Source organism: Brachionichthys hirsutus, chromosome 3 (assembly GCF_040956055.1).
Source record: "Brachionichthys hirsutus isolate HB-005 chromosome 3, CSIRO-AGI_Bhir_v1, whole genome shotgun sequence".
In the NCBI taxonomy this organism is placed as follows: domain Eukaryota; kingdom Metazoa; phylum Chordata; class Actinopteri; order Lophiiformes; family Brachionichthyidae; genus Brachionichthys; species Brachionichthys hirsutus.
This window is the reverse complement of record NC_090899.1, coordinates 13,135,466-13,158,105: the sequence shown is the minus strand read 5'-3', so window position 1 is coordinate 13,158,105 and position 22,640 is coordinate 13,135,466. Positions and strand designations below refer to the sequence as shown.

General features: G+C 41.0%; 1 protein-coding gene across 1 annotated transcript in view; it reads right to left on the bottom strand.

The window, feature by feature from the left end:
• Positions 1 to 937: 937 nt before the first annotated feature.
• The window catches only part of bckdhb (branched chain keto acid dehydrogenase E1 subunit beta), a 42,892-nt gene continuing 21,189 nt past the window's right edge, over positions 938 to 22,640 (bottom strand). The window contains exons 9-11 of the mRNA XM_068758812.1: positions 15,908 to 15,994; positions 3,582 to 3,731; positions 938 to 1,362 (exon numbers count right to left, since the gene is read on the bottom strand). Coding sequence (XP_068614913.1) covers positions 3,591 to 3,731; positions 15,908 to 15,994 — 228 coding nt within the window. The 3' untranslated portion in view covers positions 938 to 1,362; positions 3,582 to 3,590. The remainder of the gene's footprint in view (positions 1,363 to 3,581; positions 3,732 to 15,907; positions 15,995 to 22,640) is intronic.

The window sequence follows — 22,640 nt, the reverse complement described above, 5'->3', positions numbered from 1 at the left end:
CTTTGCACACATGGGCTGTCAAAGTGGTCGAGCCAGTTGTTTCCCACCAATGTCTCGTAATGGATGCCTGGGAAGAAACCCAACCCTAGTTCTCATCGTCATTTCAGCAATAGTTCACTTCTGATTTCAAATGTCTCAAAAACATGGAGAGATAGGACACAAGGTCACGCCTATGGTCCTGGTTGGTTCCATAACTTTCCATATCAAAATCGTAGATGGCAAGGTTTAATAACGAAATGCAATAATGGAAATACTGATGAAATGAAGTCTAAAAAGGTTTTTCCCAGAGAGCGTGTGCTGGAAAATCAAAAGCAGTAAATGTGTTCACCAAGATGTATAATAAATAAAAGTATGTACATTTCCCAAACTTCAGGTTTTGTCAAACAGCATGTTATTTCTTTTAATCACGTGTAACCGGTTCATTAATAAGTGTTTATAATTACACAAAATTGTCCGTGTGTCATGTTTCTATTATACCTGGTGTGTCATACGCTGTGCAGACTTCAGGTCCTCCAGCTACTTCTTCTATGGTTTTATTTCTTCTTCGTGTGTCTGTTATAAATACTGAGTTCTCCCGCTGCCTCTTCCCTTTTCGTATGTGATCGCGGAAGAGGTCAGTCATCCCTAATAACTCGTATGTGTGAAGTAAGTGTGGGGAGATGCTAACTGTTGCATGTCTTCTCCCCCTTTAGTTTGGGCTGGATCGTATGCTAGCGACGCATATTGATGTTCTTTTATTTTATATGTCAACCAGATTAAACGGAGAGTGCCTCCAAAGGTTCCCGCTGTCTGCCGTGGCTCCTTCCTGCATCACACGCTGCACGAAATTACACAACGCAGAAGTCCACCGGTCACACATGACCTAAGGCAATGCCACAGCACAGCTCACTCCCAAAAAAATTGAAGCACTGTAAATCAAAACCAATCACTGACCAAGGAACATGTTAAGTTTATTTTCCATCACATTAGTACAGTACAACCCAGTCCAGATAAAGATCAGAGCTCAAGTTAACACATTCAACCAAAAATAACCACAATAAGGACAAAGACCTACATAAATTACAGATTTATCCAAATAATCTACAGTCTTCATAATGAAGAATCTACATGTTGTGTATTATGTTAATACTAAAGCTGAGTTTGCAGCATTGATAATGGATGAAGTCGGGTTCTCGGTGCAGCAGAAAGAAGCTCCTTGATGCAGATGCACTGTAACAGTGTTTTTACTGAAGGACACTGAAGGATACTGCTTCCTGATTGGATGGTCAACAAAGAGTCTTTTCCTGGCTGCTCTCCACTGATTGAATGAATTTAGAGAAAAGCAGCAAGCATGAAGATCAGGGTGATGACAAGGAGCTGGGACTGGAAGGAAAGAAAGGTTAAATAAATAACTTAACTTGGCCATCCCCTGTTAATGGCAGATGGGGAAGGAAAGTAGAGCTGGCTGGAGTGGTGAGCGATGCGGTTGGGAGAACGTATGTAAATAGGAGTTGTAATAGTAGCTGTAATGTTCTCTGATCCGGTTTATTACTTTTACTCCTCAAAAACCTTTCGGAATTTTATTGCACAACCTACCTGTAATATGATATTATTTCTTAACAGCTGGACACAATACTGTTTCTTGTTTCAAAATGTATGCGCCAAAGACAAATAATGCCCAACTAACTGGAACGTTTACTGGTCTGATGTGGTGCCAAATATTTTGTTAACACTTTTTCCAGTGTTTCTGAACACATATCACCAATTCCGGCAAATGTATCTTCCTACAGAACACAGGCCATTACCATTTCAATGATAAGGTCACTTATCCAGAGGTATTAACTGAACGTAACATCGTAATGGCTAAAAGTCAACACAACACAAATCTATTTATTGGTGGTAAAGTTTTAGGCTATAAAATGACAGTTCATATTAATTCTAAATTATATGAAGCAAGAAATCTGGGTGTAACCATAAAGGATGATCAGAATGTTATTAGCCATCTAAAAACAACAAAAACAAAGAGGTTAAAATTGTCTTGGAAAAGCCTCCAAAAATCAGACATGCAGTTACACACATTTGGCATAACTATAAAATCTGAAAACATATCACCTGTTCTGAGATCTCTGGTACTTTGCCAAAACTAGATTGTACAGTCTATATAATGTCCATACACATGAGAAAATAAAAGATGAATAATAAGATACCAGAAAGCGATATGGTGATATTTTAACCCCCATAGCTGTCATTTGTATCCATCCATCATGTTGATGACACACCCTGCCAGAGGGTTTGCTGGAGCCCCTACATTGAACAAAAGCAGGTTAACTACCATACTTATTGCAATAGTTTTGTCCACTTTATTATAATTTTACATTATTTGGTCTCAATTGACCATTCAAAATGTTTGTAACCAATCACAGACCCTTTCGTCTAAAGAAAAGTGTGAACAATAATAATTTTGTTTATATCAATTTTACCATTATTAAAGACGGATAAAATTAAACTGTTGCTGGTTAACTTCCTCTCACATGGATACAACAGAATATGGTGCTAGAGATAATAAAATGCTTTGAAAAGCTAAGTCCTGAGAGGTAACTCATTCAGCCAGCTTCATTTCTTTGGGCGAGGAGGTCCAGAGCTGAGGAACTTTTGACGGCTAAGGCCCTGTCCTGAGTCAAGACTCATGAAAGGCAAGAGAGTTCTGCCCAAAAATCTGAAGAGCGGCAAAGACAGGGCTGATGTGAGCTTGCCTCCTTGTATTAGTTAACATTCAGGCAGGCGTGTTTTATACATAATGGAAAAGATTGAATGCACAGTCTAAAAGTGCTATTAATGTCGGCAAATGAGATGCATCTTCTCAACGGCATCTTAAAAATGAATTTCTTTGGTGCATGGATAATTTCTATTGCCACATTTTTTCATTTCATAAAAGTCCTTTGACGGTTGCGTAACTCAGTTGGAGTTGGCTTCCTGACATTGATGCTTGATACTCACACGCGTCAAGAATTTTTGCATTAATAACGACAGGTAATGTAGTTAAAAGCCAATGTCACCAAATTGTTCAATGTGGGGAAAACACTTCCTTACAAAGTTAAAATTTCTGAAAGTACATTTTAAAGTACTAAAAGCTTTTCAATATATATAGTTCTTGTTCTTCTATTTAGCATTTTGTCATTCCACAGATAAATTATGTGAGCAGGGAAGTAATCCATTTGTTTACACAGGTTGCCCTTCAGAGATGCTTTACATGACACGATACAGAATAGGGCATATATCTGATTCAGATTATATTGATACATGCAAATATGAAGATTATATTACAAAATGCAATTCAAAAGTCTTTGTAATTTGTTATTTTCTCTTCGTGGCAGGTAATGTTTTTCCTTAGTTTCTATCCGCTGTGGTTTATAACCATCATAAATAATACAGATCATAGGGCATCCATCGATCTTCTTGTGGATCTACTGGAGCTATCTCCGGTGGCTATGGGCGAGAGGCAGGGTAAACCCAAGATGAGATGCCAGCTCATCGCGGGGGGGGGGGGGGGGGCTATGACTCATGCCAGCTTTCTGTAAAGGAATGCGTCGGATTGTTCCTACCTGACGTGTTCAGAAGTTGATCATCCTCTTGATTGCTTCGAAGCACTTCCACTTGTCAGGGATGTAGAAGGGTTCAAAGATGTGAGGGAAGGGAGTGTCGTAACCGCAGACCCGAGCGATCGGAGCCTCCAAGTTGAGGAAACACTCCTCCTGTGACGGGAAAAACCCACAGATGAGCCTCTTTCTGGGCTAAAACTGTTCAGTCATCAGTCATTCAGGAAGCCGAGCTGACATGTCCAGACTGCTGCAGTTCTGATCCTGAAGCGTTTGACCCTACGGCAAAGATACCAAGGGCTTCACATGGGCCTCTGCTTGTCAACGTCTCGTTATGCCAAGTCACACATCTTGTTTACTCTCAATGCTTCGGCACATTTACAGTTTCAGACACTATCAAGAAGAAATCTATGATAATTATTGGGGGGGTGGGGGCCGAGCAAGTAAGGACTGGTAAGAACAACACCCGGCTCAATTCATTTTTTTATTGTCATCTCTGATTCATGTCCAAACAGTCCAACCGGGCTCCTCTCCTTGGAGCTAATCAGGCTTCAGGCCATTTAAGTGAAAAACAAACCATGACTCGTGTCGCTTTATTGGCTAGTGACCTCCTCCCGTGGAGAGAAAGCCAAATGGTGGACAAAACATTCAAACAGAGACACCCCCCCCCCCCCCCCCCCGATGAGTTTAATGAACAGACTTGGACACATGCACAGAGATTTGCAGAAACAAACCTGAAGTACCCTCTTCCAGCTGAAATGGACCTGCAGAAGACTCAAGCAATACAATTGATTTTGACCTGATTCTTGTGATACTGGCAGCCTCGCCATTCATATAGTATTGTAGTCAGAGGGCCCTTTAACACAGCCTGCTCTAGGCTTACTTTTGCACTGTTTCTGTTCCTGTATGAACGCGTAATGGAGGTCTGCGTTCCGACACCTCCCTGATGGCAGCGGCGCTTGTAACATCGCTCCAAGGACATCTGTATAAACACTTGGGATGGGATGGCAGTAAGACAAGACGGGCGCGGGATGTTTTGGTAGCATGTTACCTTCTGAACAGAGATCAACTGCCACGGAACAGTCAAATTAAATGATAACATGCATGTAAAACTAAAACTAAACCAACAAAACCAAGAGCTACATGCTGCCGGCTTTGTTTCCAAAGATCCGGCTCATTATTTAAAGTCACGCATTAGAGAGGTGTGATGGTGTCATTGTAAACAGAGGCAGTCTAGTGAAGGATCATCTTCAGTGCAGTGCTACCGTGTATAAAAGGCTACACAGGAACAAACCCATCAAAGAACAGCTTGTCCTTTGGAAGGACACGAGGTGTACTTCACATAATGCTTTTCATTTCTTATAAACCTCTGGTGCCGTTGAGAGTAAGGGGATGCAATAATACCAGTACACTGGTCTGACGTACCCTTTAGAAAATATCCAGGACCTGTTTACATTTATAGGTTTAAAGGCAAATTACTTGTAAGGTGATAAAATAACCTCAACTATATTTTAACATTTACTTGTCAATATATGTCATAAAAAAAGCCTCATTTATGAAGAATCATAAAATATTATTCCATTTTCTGTACCCGTAATGTTAAATCTGAAAATCTCCATAATACTGCATTAAGTATTGCAATCAAATCAAATCAAAATATTCCAACATGGAATTTCACTCGACCCTTGTCCAGGGGACTTTCAGACCTGAGGAGTGTTTGATCTTTGGTACTTTTACAAACTGTAAAAATGAAACAAAACAGGAAAATGACAGCAATTGCAGTAGAAGTGCACTGATAATAGATGACAGGCAACATCTGAAGTACTTCATTCACCAGCTAAGGGGGACTAGCAGAAAAAACGAAAATTGAAAACAAAACTTTTATAATATAAAATAATTTCAATGTTCTGACCAACTGTTCATCAATTCAAGCAAAAATAGAGTCTTTGCTCTTAAATGTACACGCCGATCACATATAAAATGTTTTATGTTTTTTGAACATATTGGATGCTAATGCCATTGGAAATTAAATCTCAGCTCAATAATCGTTCCACACTATCAGCAGACTAGCACCAAGTTGAGAATGTATCTGATGTCTGATAATTAAAAAGGGATTATGGATAAATTAATATAAAATCATGTCTGTTCAGCTGCCTCTCTCTGTGCTCATCACTCCAGGGCTATGGGCCATCAAGTATCTGAATCTATGTAAAAATCCTGCTTCCTCTCAATGACACATAATTAAATCACTACTCTGTCAGTTGAGGAATGCAAGCAGCGTGAAACAAACAATCTAAACGACATCAACAATTTAAAATGTATAAACTACATAACATGAGGATGCAATAAAAAATGAATCACAGATAATCAAATAACAACCATGCTAATACCTTCGAGGCTTTATTTAGCTAAACTGGTGCTATGACGTAGATGCTACAGTGAACAAGCTAATGTACCGGTAGATGTTTAGCAGGTGTGTTTGTGTATTGTTCGTCATGCAACTGATTTAGTCCATGTGTGAACACATGAATATTTACTAATTCATAAATCATGAAAACATTTAAAAGGAAACAAAAAATCTGACCACTTTTAGGAGAACAAAATTATGTCAACATCACACAGCAGAGATTAAAATGGGATCAAAAAGTCTGTGACTAAACTAAGAAACTTGAATTTCTGTGCAAAATATTGCGAGACTGAGTCAGCAGATAAAATAATGGCAGGGCATTTCTAGCAGGACAAAATATCTCATTAGATGGGTTTGATAAGAATAAAACCAGATCATTTTGCACCAATAATTCAACCTAAGAAAAGGTAACACTATCAGCCCGGTGGCAGTAAGCGTAAGAATAATGTCCTGAGCAGGACTCCATGCTGCTACCACCGATATCAGCCTCAAAGCTTCAGCACTTTTTTCCTTGCAGGATGCTCCAGCCAACTATTTAACTGTGGTAACCTTTAATGACACCGAGCTCTGAATGGAGACAAGTAGGTCAACAAACCCTCTCCTCCTCCTCCCTGCTCTGTGTCTTCCTTCCCTGTTGACTTGAGACAACCTTCGACCTGATTCTTTCCAACAGGCTGTGGCAGATCCTGACAACAGGCACTGTATTAATGGTGTCATGGAAACCTTGTCTTGCCATTTTCCAATTTCTTTCTTTAAATTGCAATCACGTGCCGACAAGTGTTCTTGGGCCTCTCAGGTCTACATAGTGAATTCAGTAATAACAGTGGCTTTGCAGTGCTCAGAGTTGATTTAACAAAATAGAAGCAAGCTTTGTCTGAAGACTGCTGTTGACATATCAGGGCTCAGATTGTACAGCCTCCAGCAAGATATATCGTGGCATTGTCATAGATTTATTTAATCATTTAAAGCTTGAAACCATGAAATAATCGGCAGAAAAATCTAGTTTTATGAAAATAAGGCCTTAATGGAACCTTCTGGCAAATTTGTAAAAAAAAAAAAAAAAAAAACTTAAATTTGTGTATATATGTGCTTTAATCTCAATATGTTTTTGCTAAATCCAGATTTATTTAGCCTGGAAAATGAAGATGCATATGTCTGATTGTATAATTCATGTTTTTCAGGAAAAAATATCAAATTTATGATTAAGAAGTCTCAAAATTCTAAAAGGCCAATTGTATCAAATATTACAAATTTAAAGGGTTAACTTTCTTCTTGAGCACAGATCAGACATTCATATTCAAAGCCAAATGAATATTGGATTTTGACCAGTGTGTCAGTGAATACACTGGGTCGGTCACCTATGGACGTCATCATCCCACTTGAATTAACAGGCCGGCAAAATGCCCAAATATTGCCCTGTGTAGATTTATTTCTTCTTGTATGGTCAAATCAATAAATAAATCACTGCCTTTCTATTAATTTGCTTCTGTGCAGGCTTGAAGGAAAAGCTCTCGTTTGTATGCTGCATGATGCAGAAATTCAAGTTTTGTTCACACATTTGTTTTAGAAAGCAAAAAGGGAAAAAGCTATGAATCTGTGCTTTCTTCTCATCTCATTTTACGAACGACAGTGACAATGTTATTGTACGGGATTACAACCTTTGAGTTTGAAACTCTCCCCGAGTTCATATAACTGGTCAGACAGTACCAGGGAGAACACTCTTTTGTCTGGATCTCATCTGTAATCTCCCCTAAATACATTTACTGGAAGTGGGAGAAAAGTACAGTAGTCTGACCGTCTGCCACCACAGCTGGACAGAGGATGGCCACACAGCTCAGATTTCAGTCAAATCTATGTTTGTCTTTTGGGAAGTGCATCATTATATGTAATAATTTTAAATATGTCAGAATGGCAGTGCAGGCGGACTTGCACCCTGAAGAGCTGCAGGACTTAAATATTTTAGGAGGGTTTGAGTTGCTGCTTAGAGCTGCAGGGATGACATTTTGTCTACAGTCAAACCAAAATGAGTTTGACAGAAATACACGGTTTGGGATTCGGGTAAAATTGAGAAAGTGTTTTGAGATTTGAGAGATCTTCAAACTTTTGTTAAACGTCAAACAATGTTTACATGGAAAAAAACAAACAAACATTTGTAGCTATATGATGTTAGCAACATGTCCTGTCTTCTGCTGTGTACCTGTTGTGTTTTAAAATGTCCATTCCACAACAATTACAACAGTACAGGACGAGTCAGGCAATCAAAGTTGTTTTTTTCTACCTCAATCATGTTATGTTACAAAAAAAATGCTTACATTAAAAATACACACTAAACGACTTTTAAAGGTAACAATCAAATCAGGTTGTTGAAGGTACATTCAGAGTGATGAAGTGCGGGCAAAAGAGGAAAAGCTATTGTTAAAAGTAGAAAAGCACTCAGAGAGAGCACACCTCCACCAAATGGCTCGTTCTCTTCCGAATTGGATTTACACATGGAGATCTGGATCATCACCAAAATATAAATTGTTCTTGGTTCACCAACCATGAAAAGTAAAAGTGAGTCAGAGTTGATTTTCAACAGATTTCTGAATCTGTAAATGGAGTTTTAAATTTTTATATATTTTTTCTGACCTCATTATGGATCAGATCCAGATGAAATTTGGAGGCAAGATAGAAATCCCCACCCTACATGACTGTGTCAAATTCCATAAACATCAACTAGTATTGTAGTCAATATGCACCACCTCTCCAGTTGTCATGTCAGTCAACAAGTTGTCAAGGTGAGTTTTACAAACACAGGATATGGTGTTATCACCCAAAGTGCACTGGACTCTGCACGGCAGGGGCATCCTCATCCCTGAGCCAAACTTGTCTGACTGCATACCGGAATGGGACTGGATGCTACAATCCTTTTTTACCTTGATAAATGGGTAGGGATTATAGTCATCACAGGGCAGGATAGAAGGGGCTAAGGGTTTCATTGGGGTCATCAGGTGGGCACCCTCCATCATAGGTGTTTCACTGAACAGGCCCACGACACCTCAAGAGGGTTCAGCAGCAACACCTGGCGTCCCGGGTGTGCCCCCCTCTGCCTTACCCCCTTCTATACCCCCTGATGTTGTCTCTGTCATTTTGGGGCCCAGCTGTTGTCTCTTCTCCTGATCCAGAGCCACTGGCTTGCTCGTTCAGCAGCACTGGGCAGGGCTTTGATGATTTGCCGTTGGGCCTGGCCCCGGATTCCCATGCCCCTGAGGAGACTAGCAGCAGTCCTGCCTACAAAGCCTCTGCAGCCCACTTCTACAGGGAGGACTGTGGTCTTCCAGCCCCGTTGTTCAGCATCCGCTGCCAGCTCAGCATACCGAAGCTTCTTCCGCTCAAAGGCCTCGCCTATATTATCCTCCCATGGCACTGTGAGCTCTATGATGTAAACACTTCGAATTGAGGTAGACCACAACACAAGATCTGGCCTGAGGTTGGTCGTGGCGATCTCCACTGGAAAGCAGAGTCTCTGCTCCAGATCAACAAGGAGCTTCCAGTCCCGTGCTGCTCCCATCTGTCCTACCTCTGATTTTGGAATACATCTTTTTTGTTGTTTTTCCCCTTCACGGACAAAATGTCCTAATGATGTAAGATGGGAGGAAAGGGGGGGCAGGGCATTGACGACCATTCTTCTATTCTCCAGTGCAGCTGCCAGACACTTCAGGACTTGATTGTGCCACCAGGTGTAACGGCCTTGTGTAAGGCTCGTCTTGCAGCCAACTAGAATGTGCTTCAAGTTTGCTGGAGATGGACAGAGGGGGCATGTAGGATCTTCTCCGTACCATTGGTTGAGGTTCTGTGGTGATGGTAGCACATCATATGTCGCTTGCAGGATAAAGCTGGTTCGATAAGCTTCCATGTCCCACATCTCTCTCCAAGAGAGCTTGCACTTCTCAACATCTTCCCAACGCATCCATTGACCTTGCTTTCCTTGTGAGACAGCCTTTGCACACCTTGCAGCCTGCTCCTCTCGGCGAACCTCCTCGACCACCAGCCCACGTCGCTGAGCTGGAGATGCCTTGCACCAGGATGGTTTACCCTCCTCTAGGCCAATGCCTCCTCTTCCCATTTGCACGTGGCCGACAATATCCCGGTGCTTAAGGGCTGATCTAGCCTGGTGTATAGCTACAGTTGGAGTCCACTTCCTCCCAGTTGCAATTGCAGGAGCGGTTTGAGCTACACAGGGGTCTCGAGAATCTGTCAGCATCATCTCCAGCCTGACTTTGCTGCTCTTGTATTCCTCTGTGAGGCTACATAGAGGAAGCTCCAGGATGCCTTTACCATACAGTGCTATGTTGGTAAGGCACCTGGGAAGCCCAAGCCATTTCCTGGCAAAAGAGCTGATGACCCTCTCCAGCTTCTCAACCTTCGAGCACGGTACCTCATAAATGGTCAGAGGCCACATCAGCCGAGGTATGAGACCAAACTGAAGACACCAAAGTTTCAGCCTGCCAGGGAGCATGGTCCTGTCAATGCTCTGAAGACCGCTGATGGCATCCCGTCTAAGCTGCTCCACTTGAACCATATCCTTAAGGGTTGCATCGTACCAACGCCCGAGGCTCTTGATTGGCTTCTCTAACACAGTTGGTATGGGCTCCTCACCGATGTTAAAGCGCTGGTTTGATAGCTTCCCTTTCACCACAGATAAGCTCCTGGACTTGCTCGGTTTAAACCTCATCCGGGCCCATTCGATGTTCTCCTGCAACTTCCTCAGCAGCCGTCTTGTGCATGGAATGGTTGAGGTTAGAGTGGTCATATCATCCATGTATGCCCTAATGGGAGGGAGGCGCAAGCCTGGTTTTAGCCGCTCTCCTCCCACCACCCATCGAGATGCACGGATAATGACTTCCATGGCCATGGTGAAGACGAGTGGAGAAATGGTGCATCCTGCCATGATGCCCACCTCCAGATGCTGCCAAGCCGTGGCGTACTCTGCTGTTGACAGGCATATCTGCACGTCTCGGAAGTAGGCCCTGACGAGGGCAGTGATAACATCTGGAACTTGAAAATAGCTAAATGCCGACCATAAGATGTTGTGTGGAACCGAGCCAAAGGCATTGGCCAAATCAAGGAAAACAACATGGAGGTCTCTTCCATCCCTTTTTGCAGCCTGGACTTGGTGCCATATCATGCTCAGGTGCTCCATGCACCCGGGAAAGCCTGGCATCCCCGCTTTCTGCACAGATGTGTCAATGAAGTTGTTCACTTCCAGATAGTTAGTCAGCCTGTGAGCCACTACACTGAAGAAGATTTTACCCTCTACATTCAGGAGACTGATTTGGCGGAACTGGCTAATATCAGTAGAGTCCTTTTCCTTTGGGATCAGGATGCTCCCTGCCCTTCGCCAGGCTGTTGGTATCGTCTGCTTCAGCCATACCAGCCTCATCAGTCGCCATAGGAAACGCAGGACATCTGGTGCATACTTATAGAGTTTGTATGGCACCCCGTTGAGCCCGGGGGAGGATGCTGCTCTTGCTCGGCGTACAGTTCTTTCTACTTCACTCCACTTGGGAGGGCTGACGTCTAGCTGATGTTTTGGAGGATGTAACGGTGGCATGTCATGTGGTAGTGAGACCTGTTCATGTCGGCGGCTGTCGGAGTATATTTGTGATAGGTGGGCTTCGAGGTCTTCCCTTGTTGTTTGGAGGCTTCCATTTTTCTCCTTCGTGAACAGACCCTTTACAAACTTGAAAGGGTCTTTGAAGAAGTTAGCTCTTGCCCATTCCTTCTTTCTACGCCTCTTTCTCAGGTTTTCAGCTCTTCTCAGTACTGATAGCCGGTTCTTAATTTCTGCCTGCAGCACGTTTATGCCTTCCTTCTCTTCCTCTGTGGTTTTCCTCCACTGTTTCTTCAGCTGCCTTCTTTCTTTGACCAGTCGAATTATTTCCTGCTGTCTCCTGGATTGAATAGGGATGGATGGTGTTTTCTTCCTTTTGCTTGCAGCTCCGAAGCGTTCAGCTCCATAGTTGTAAATGAGCTCTCCCATTCTATCCAGTTTCTTCACTGCATTTCCACGAAGCTGCTCCAACAGCAATATGAGGTCTGTGTTGACTGTTTCCCATACCTTTTTATCACAGGATTTTGGCCAGTTAATGGGTGACTTCCGCTCCTGGGTCTTCGTTTCTGTTGCATGATGTTGTATGCTAGGCTCATGGTACTCTGCTGTGCTTGATTCTTCCGTCATGATATAGCCTTCCATGGGCATTACAGCTGTGGCTCCGTCATAGGCCTGCATGACCCTCCACCACTCAGTGGGTGTGGTGCAGGAACACCACAGCTCTTATGGCCAGTAGTTTGGAGGGTGTAGCCGAGGGACGGGATTTTGAGGAACACATTTTGAAGCTCCATTGACTGCATTGCTAAAGAAAATTTTAAAGTGATCCAGAATACAGGATCTCTTCTGAATCATGGCCAAAATGTAATAAACTGTTCCTAGTTATATTCCCAAATGCATTTATTTAATTAATTTCATCAAGATCCGTCTGTAAGTTTTTTTTTTAAATTGTGCTGCAAATGAACAGACAAACAAACAAACCAATGGCGGCGATTGCGTAATTATTCCCCAAGGCAAAGCAAAGAAATATATATATATTTCACAAAACTCAGCATGGGAAAGTGGGGAGCATAAAACACTTTGTTATTGTAATCAAATCAATATTGTGCTCATCAGGAACAAGAACCAAACACATGGGCTTCACAGAAAGTCATTAGGCCCCCTGAAGAATGGTATTTAATAGAATGCAGTGTGATGACATGGCTGTGAGAAAAATAACTTGTAGCTAGACAAACTGTCTTTATTATTGTATTGTTAATTTGATACCTGACTTGTATTGTTCCTAATTGTTCTAAGCAGTCAGGAGTTGTGACATGATAGTCACAATACAACATTTTATTATTTCATTGATTAAAAAAAGTGGAACATTTTGGACTCTGAATAATTGACAGTCTACTATGGTTTGGAGGGCTAAAGGCACGAGGGTGATTCACCATTTCTCTCTGCGCAGCCCTGAGGTCCATGAGAGCATTGGCATTAGCCACAGCTCACTTACTCTGTCCTAGCCAGACATCAGCCACACATTTGGACGGCCAGCTAATGATACATTATTAAATCACTAGGGCTGAAGCCAAGGCTTGACAAAGAAAACTTGCCAAGCCTCACAATACTCTCCTCTGCTCTTTACACAACAGAGAAAATTAAATCCATAAATGGATCTTTATGGACAGGCCTGAGGTGTACAGATAGCGGCTGAAGCCACTCTGTCTCGAAATTATGGAGTGAAGTACTGCCAGAGCCAACACTATGCAGGTTATACTGACAGCAATGTTGTAAGCTTCTGGTCCTCAGAACTAGTAGATCATGTAACGCAACCACAGTGAACATTGAGCATGAAAGGTAGAGGGAAACATGGAGCTGTGCACATTGCTGGCTTTATGGTGTCAGCCAGGTTTTGTGTACCTTTGTGTTTTGAGTGACTCGAGTCTGTTGGATGCTACAGACACATGTAAGCATGATCCATCTTTAAGGACAGTTCATGAAAGCATGCATTGGAGAAAGAGAGAATATAAACATGAGTTCTCATGACAGATACCTTTGGTTTATAGATAGCCTCTCATCCATGAATAAATGTCTCCTTCGGCATTGTGAATTGGATGATAGTGAAAAGAGACGCTGCTGTTGAGTTTGTGTTTTGGTGCTTTGTTGCATTACATTGTTGAATACATTTAATGTGTGGTATTTATAGGGATAGAGTAATTATATTAAAAGCACCACGTTTCTTAACAAGGAGTTTAACCGGTCCGTTTTATTCACGCTTTATTTATTTATGTTGTCCACACTCTTCCACTATCAGAGAACCAGTTATTTACCGACTATTGATTTCTATTGCCAGAAAAAATATATTCTCTAAAAGGTATGGGCAGATTTAGATTTATTCTAAATCCTATTTATTATACAGGAAACATTTGTGTGTTTTTACTTTGCTAAATCATAGCCAGATGTTGTTTGAGTTCACACTCATTAGCCTCCCTGACCTGATTAAGAAAAATATTTTCTAAAGCTAAGCCAAAAAAGCTGAACATTTCCTCTTTTAGGAAAAAATATTTCCAATATATTGCAGAATTCAACAGTGTGATGTAGGTCAAGTTGCATCCATCACAAAGTGATTTTCTCTACATTGGATGAATCTGAAATTGGCTGAAGCCACGTGAAAACGGCAGATCACTTAAATGAGTGGACACACCAACAACTTACATCACCGCAACACAATGCATAAACAGAGAAACATGAAGAAGAGGGGGGGTGATTCATTGGCTATTTAAGCCTCCCTGACAGGAGGAGAGTGCAGCATCTGGCTGACAGAAAACGAGGAGACGACTGATTGATTTTATTACTTCAGCCCTAAGTTCATGAACTTTATCAAGAAAACAGCTCCAGGTAATGCATACATTGATATGCATATGACTACCCAAATGATATTTGAGGAGGTTGGTACTGAGCGAGAGAGATGCAGTTGAGACACAAACTTCTCACCGAGAGTAGAATAATATTCATGACTAAGAGTCTCATAGGAAGAACAGTGGAGATAATTAACTCACCAAACAGAATTATATACGATTAGGCTGAAGGGAAGGGAAGACTTTACACTTTGGCAAGAATTTATCAGCTCTGACATGCATTGGTTCATATTTAATAAACCTTGTACGGGAATCAATAATATCACGAGTGACCCCCCCCCCCCCCCCCCCCGCCCCTCTCTGCTGATGCTACTCAGAATAAAACTGCTCCTCTCTGAAATCTAATTACTCCATTTGTAATGATCAATTCTTCAAACTATTTTTTTAATGCAATATAAAGTTGTTGGATTCTTTGTCTGTGTGCCTGCAAATTTTCAACCAGGAGCAAATACACGCATAATATGAGGATAGGAGGGCAATCAGTGTTTCAGGCATATATGTTGCTATTCAGAAATTGCTAAACCAAAATATATATTGACTGTGTTCATTGTCATATTGTGTTGTTCACTGCCGTTACTGTTCACATTTCTTTTTAGGATAGCAATGTTTCCTCGACAAGTAAGAATGGTGCCCATAATACTTTTAGTACAAGAAGTAAATGCAATATCACTAAATCAGAAGGCTAGCTGTAAGTCTAGACTTGTCCGCATTTTCGTCATGAAAAGTCATAATATTTTCATGACGTGATGTATTCATGTGTCTCTAATGTAGTGATAGGAATTGCAATTATTTTTAGGGAGCCAGATCATTTGGCTAATTTTAGGAATAAAGGTTGACTTTTTTGGCTCACAAATACATTTTTCACATTTTGTAGTGTTTTTACCCATGACTCTTTACTTATTTAATGAAATGATGTTAAATCCTGTACAATATTTGTGCTGAATAACGTTAACTGGACACAGCTAAAGCTTGAGGATGTCCAGAACTTTGACTTCACTCAACGCAGATATCCAACATCATCTGGATGAATGAGAATCTGTCTATCTGGCGGCCAAAACAAGCAGGGGGAGCACATAATTTTTTCAGTCTGGTTCTCAAAGGAGTACATGAAAACTTTGCTTGCTGCTCACATTTTGCACTGCAAGAAAATGTTTAGGTCAAAGTCATCAACTACAGCCACTTAAATTTGAATGGCAGCTAACAGACGCATATTTTCAGCATTTATTCTCCATGCAGACAATACAACAAAATTAAACTTCTTCTATTGGTCAAATACCATGCTATTTTCACCATATAGCTTATTTAACAGATTCATTCCAAAATAAGGCTTGTACTGGCTAACCCATTGCAGTAGAATAAGAAAAGAAAACCCCAGTGAATTACAGAGGCCAATAAAAGCTCATCAAATAAAACATTTGTTCTATTCCACACGCACCTGTACTGCAGAGCTGATTTCAGCAGCAAAGCCTCCGGTCAATGGTGCCTCATGACTGATGAGCAAACGACCAGTTTTCACCACTGACTGAAAAATAAAGACACAGATAATTAAGATTAAGATTTTTTCTTTATAATGAAAGAAGGTTGAAGATTTCCACGCATTCGGCTGCTTCTTGGTTTAAAACTAACACTGCCGGAAATTATGAAGGGAATAGCTAAAACTGAAACGGGGAAAGTGCACAGGGTTTTACAAATATCAATGTTCTGAGGCCCTAAAATTACATCAACCTACCTCAGAATATTCACATACAGTAAGTAGTTGTTAACAGTTGCACTTCAAGTCATTCTGTTCCACTATGAGCATTAACTATTTGAGTGCCCCAATTTATGCTCATTTTGCCCAATTTTCCACAGAATATTCTTTACTATGACGATGCACACACCTAACCAACCAAATGAAAGATTAAAGTCTATTCTTCAGGAAAAAAAAGTGTGTTCCATTTTTCATTCCGGAGTTATTGGCCGTTGAAGAGAGGCAGATTTCAATGTCAGGGAATGTTTGGGTTATTAAAAAACGTCTTTAGACGATAATGGCACTGGATGAGAAGCTCATCCGAGCAAGGTGATAATGACAGGAAGACTAATGGGAAGTACACAAAAAAAAAAGTACACAAAAAAACAAAAACAACATTTGTCATTGACTTCTTATTATCGTGGGACAGACATTGAGTTCAGAGCTTAGTTCAGAGTTCAGAGCTTTATTGTCACTCAAGGGGAAATTTGGTTTGCAGCAGAGGTCAATGACAACAGTAACAGTAAATCACAACATACAGAAAGACATGGAACATTAATCAAGATAATAAAAACAACCTTAAAAATGATATACTGGCCATATCTCTCGGATGGTGGCCCCAATAAATAAAGTGCTGCTTAGCAGTGCACTTTATTGCACTTGGGACAAATGAAGATTTTAATCTGTTGCATTTTATCCTGGAGAGCTTGTATCTCCGCCCAGAGCTTAGAAGAACAAACTCCTCCAAGAGAGGGTGATCAGAGCTGGACAGGACCGACCGTGCCTTCCGTAACACCTGCCAGTCATAGATCGTAACCAAGGAAAGCTGCTGCGAGCCAATGATTTTACTGGCTACCTTTTTACAATGCTGGACAAACTATTGTGACGAGAAAGGACAAAGCCATACGTTTAAGACATGTTTCTGAGAAGATCAAAAAAGTGGAGAAAAGACTTTCTGTAACAAGTCCAATATTTTGTGTTTTATCATTGGGTTACTGATATTGTTTGGTTAAAATCTTTTTGACTAGTTCAACAATTCCTCTGGTGTACTCCAGAATATACTTGAACTAAGTCAAGCATCAATTTCTACTTCTACTAAGACTCAACAATTTCCAAGGAAGCCAGGCTATAAATTAGTCAACTTGTCATTTACTACCAACATTTGCCCAGACAATAATTACACGACTATACAAAGATACACACCCGTAGCTATGCCTGATTTAAGTGCCAGTTACAAAGTGTGGCATCGCCTCAGCAACACCAGTTTACGTTTACCAGAATAAGCCTGATTAGACAGACTTCCTGAAAGAAACCTGCTATGGCACTTAGAAATTCAATCTGTTCATAAAAAAACCCCACAACATTTGGAGCCATACCTCAGCAGCTGGGAAGCATTAACACAAACAAACTGGATTGTTCTCCTCTGTTGTCGAATATTGATAAATGATTGTGCTATATTTACCTCGCCAGTATCACTGTTCCAAAGTTACTTCATAAATTATCCCCTCTGCCCTAGCCTGGCGTGCGAGTTAAAACCTGAGCGTTAACGTTAAACCAGAGCTCCTGGCTGGTCGCAGCTTGTTTTAGTTGGGCTGGGCAAAAGTTGTGGTGGCTGTAGATTCACTGCTCATTGTGCTGCAGGGCCATCATTAGATGCAAGAGGCTACTGAGGGAAATGTCATGTTTACTGCCATGCCCAAACACACCCAAACTTAATGAGCAGCATGGGGCTTCTCCTCTATTTACACTGTTCTCACGACAATCTCCTTTATCCTCCATCAGGTACCTTTCTTACTGACTCCACTCCATTTTCCAAGTTCTGTCACCTTATTTTCCTCTTTCTACCTCCCTTCATCAATCCAACATTTAAAAATAATCTAGTTGTCCAACAATTCTTTCTTTAAGCCAAAACCTTCAGACCCAGTCCTCCCTACTTTACAGCTTTACCATTTAAAGGCTGGTGGACATTGACTTGGCATGGCCTAGCCACAGAGCTGTCACTTGTCCAGACCCACACACATGAGCATGCCCACAACAGCCACTGTGTATGTAGTGTGTGCAAGTACACACCCATATGAGCAGACACAAGGTTTTTCTTTTCAGGATTGTTGATTACCGTAATCACCGGCGTTGGTTTGTTTGTCCGTCTGTCTGTTAGTAAAATAACTCAAAAGGTTAGAGACAGATCTTGATAAAATTACCAGGACATGTTGGGAATGTTACCAGGAACAGACGATTACATTTTGGTGATGATCCAGAAGAGAATCTGTAATTTTTGCCAGCATTGCAATCAATGGAGCTTAAAAATTTGATCGTATCGGATCCGGATTGCGGCTACTGTTGTGATTTTTCCGAGCAGGATTATGGAAAAACTGCTGGATGGATATCTTCATTAAATCTGAAGATGGGACTAATTTAGATACCATCAAATTTTGAGAATGATCCGGATACCTATCGGGCTTTTCCATTTACTTATAATAAAGGCTTTAAAAAATCTTGGAAAATATGGTCAGGTCAGGAAAAAATCTTCAATTTGAACATTGACAACTCTATTTATGGATTAAAAAAATCTGTTAATAATACACATGAACTCCAATTCACTTTTACTTTTCATGGTTGCTTTATAAAGATATCAAGAACAATTTCTAACCTTTTGTCGATGATCCAGATCGCCATCGTGTATGATGTAAATCAAATTATGAGGCGAATGAGCTGCTTGGTGGCGGTCTGCTCTTTGAGTGCTTTTCTAGTTGATTTATACATCCTCACAGTGGCAGCTAGATACCTTGCTAGACGGACTGCTGCTGTAGATCGTGGTATTTGTCATTGTTGTCATTCCAGAGTACAGGAAGTGTGCAAATAGTGTAGAGAGAACAGAGTATATTTAAACAGTATGCTATTTTTACAGAGCAATTACCGTATTTTCCGGACTATTAAGCGCACCTGATAAGCCGTACCCGCTAAATTAAAAAATAATAATAATTTTGTACATATATAAGCAGCACCTATCTATAAGCTACAGGTGTTCACGTTGTAACATGACATATCTACACAGAAATATATATTTTTTACTTTTAATTAAATAAATCCTTTTCCCCCAAACAATGCCTGTAACACGGCAAATAGAGTAGCCTGCCAGAAGTCATTGATCGCTGTCTTCATCTTCCTCCTCCGCAGTAAATCCAATAGAAACGTCTTCTTCAGTGTCAGAATTGAACAGCCTCAAAATTAGTTCATCTCAAGAACTCAGTCTCTCTTTTGTCGCTCTTAATGTCACGTTTAGTTCTTCTCGCTGTCGTCTCCTACGTCTCACCATCGATTCATTGATGACAAGCTCATGTACAACAGCTGTTTCCTTCTTTGATGGCCAGATCAATCGTCTTTAACGTGAAAGCTGCATCATATGCATTTCTTTGTGTGTTTTCCATGATGAAATTAGCCGCATCGTAGTAAAAGACACAGGTTCAAAGCGTGGGGAAAATGTTGTGGCTTATAGCCCGGAAAATACGGTACTAACTCTAAAAGGACATTGTACAGACTACAGGGATGAGATGTGAATAAACAGTTCATAATTGGAGCCAAATCGGTCTGTGGTAAAACAAGTTTTCAGAACACATGCAAGCCTTTCCAGAAAAAGTCGCCCTTATTTCCGCGATTTGTATTTTTATGACACTAAATTGGTCTAGAATTATTTAGGAATGGGTGAAGACAAAAACAAAATCTGCTGTGCTTATACTGTATTCAGAAACAGACAAGCATACACACAGACTAGCCTGTAAATGACTTCTGACCTTAATAAAAATGTGAGAGCAACAGAAAGATTAGTTCTGTGCTGCCACAGAGGAGCAGTACTTGCTGCTGGTCCCCCAGGCTGCAGTTACTCCAGCTGACCCTGTAATTGCTCAGTCACTACGATCTCATGCTTCACCATGTGATCTCTATGAAAAATGAGTCGGCACAAGTTGACTACTTGCTGGGGCCTTTCAAGTGGTGATGGGTAAGTGCTTGGCGAACTGGTGTCCACTTTGAATCACAGAGTGGAGAAGAAAGCAGGGTAGGAGGAAACACAGACACGCCTTCTTTCAGTGCCGCACACTCACCCGTTCCGTCACAACAGAGAAGTGTAAGTGAGAACCAGTGACAAAGAGGGAGGGTGACAGAGAAGAAAACAGCAGAGGATAAAGCACAGACAAGCCGAGGCACTGGGACAAACCGAGTCAGGGAGCAAAGAGACCTCAGACAGAAATAACTTCAAACATCCCATAAAGACCTATTAAAAACAAATCATCTCAAATTCTATGGAACAACACACACACTCTCTCCCCTCCATCCAGGATATTGCACAGAAGTGCTGCATATCCTGAGCTAAAGACACACCTCACCTCACTAGATCTTAATATCTTACAAAGTATTGTCAGAAAAAAAACAACATTTGTGTTTTCCGTTGTACCTAAAAAAAACATTTAACCATTCTTTATTTTTTGGGCAGATTCATGTCAGAAAGTGAAGGATTTATATCTGAGCTTTAAGGGATGTGGAGAATTCCTGGGCAGCAATCTATGCCCTTGTGATTTTAGAAAATACATTTTCCACTAGCGGCACTATCGGCCTTCAAGCTGCCCTTAATGATCTCAATATGCACACGCCTCCGGTCCAGTCTTCCTAACCAAATAGTTCTCTCCAGTGGAAAACTGACGACCTGTCACAAAAATGCATCAGACAGACTTTTGGTTTTAGAGGGTTTGATTAATAACAAAAACTGGAACATCAATCTTTGACATTAACATATGGTATTAAATGATAACCTTGTTATCGTAATATGATTACGATAAAGTCCCGCATGGGAAAGATGCAAAAGCAAAGTGTGATTTCCCTCTATCATTCTTTTATTATTGTGCCCATCTTCAACACATTTAAATACATTTTTATGTATTTGATCTGCATGCTAGACAAAGAATTATGGTCTGGGGGTAGTAGTCAGTGATCTTTTAACAAACAGAAGAGGAAAAAATAAGAACTATGGGTAATATTTCAGGACTTTTTGAGATAACGTTTTTTCCAGCAAAAATACAGGTGGGTTTGGCTGCGCTTCTTTGCTGAGTGATACTGAGAAGAATTTGAGAACTCTCCAGTGCCGAGCTGTAGAATGCGAGGACTAAATGCTGCCAGTAGAAAAATAGAAAAGACATTTGTAAGAGACAGTCAAGTGAGGAATTGGATGAGGCACAGAGGCAGAGACCTTCAAAACATTTTTGGTAAACCACAAATGGCCATCATCAATTCACACTTGTGATCTAGATAAACTGCTTAAATGCTGTAAACTGGTGCTAGTTAAGGATTTATTATTTTTGTTGGGTTACTTTATGCCATTACCTTTCACCAGTGACACCAGGAAAGAGGAGCAACTGAAAAATATCCTTGTGTAATTTTCCACTGGTAACCATTGAAACACAGCAACACACATGACAGAGTTATGAGCCACACATATCAGCCAAAAGGCATCTGTGATCTCTCTCCCCCCCCCCCCCCCCCCCTCCTTACTGAAATCCAATATTTATCCAACTCTCCTTTGCGTTTTCTCCACAAAGTCTCACTGATTCAATCCACACTGCCGTGTTAGCACTGTAATTACAGACCTGGGCTACAATAATAAGAACAGGCCCAAACCTCTGGCCACTTTTCATCCTGTGCCATTTTCCTCTGATTGTTTCAAGCGTGTGTGTGTGTGTGTGTGTGTTAGAAACACTGGTCCAAAGCATTGCTGTTGTGGGCAAGTGATCAGATTCTGGCTGAATCCCCTCAACTGAGATCGAGTGCTAATCTCTAGCAGCCGTCAGCTACATCCCTGTCTCAGTTTCAGACCTCAGATTCAGATGAAGAAAAAGTCTGCCTACCACCATGTGGGGTGTAAAACCACTCCACACCAAAGCAATACCAGAGCATAGCCAAAATCTACAGTTTGAATGAACAAACGTGTGGACTTACAACAATAATTTTTCACTACTTTTTCTCTTTCAATATTCTTGGTGTTCTCATTACCTACGAGCTGAGCACTTTGAGTTTCTCATAGAAAAGCGCTATATAAATCCGCTGCATTATTATTATTAATATTATCAACTCCGATTCACTTTTCATGGTTGCTGTATAAAGATACCAAGAACAATTTATAACCTTCTGATGACGATCCAGATCTTTGCTTTGTCGCAAACATGACTGTAAACCTGAGGGAGAAATGATGGTGAATATTAACAGAAGCTCGTCGAAGATCCTCAACAGTTGTTTGTCATATCTCTTTGCTCAGCAGTCTGTTTCTGTTTCTCATTAAGAGTCTATGAGAAGTAAGCTAATGTTGCACCGTGCTACACATGCAGCATCATAATCAACCACTGGAGAAACACTTTTATAGTCCTTCACATTTCCCGTCTCTGCTTCTGGTGGA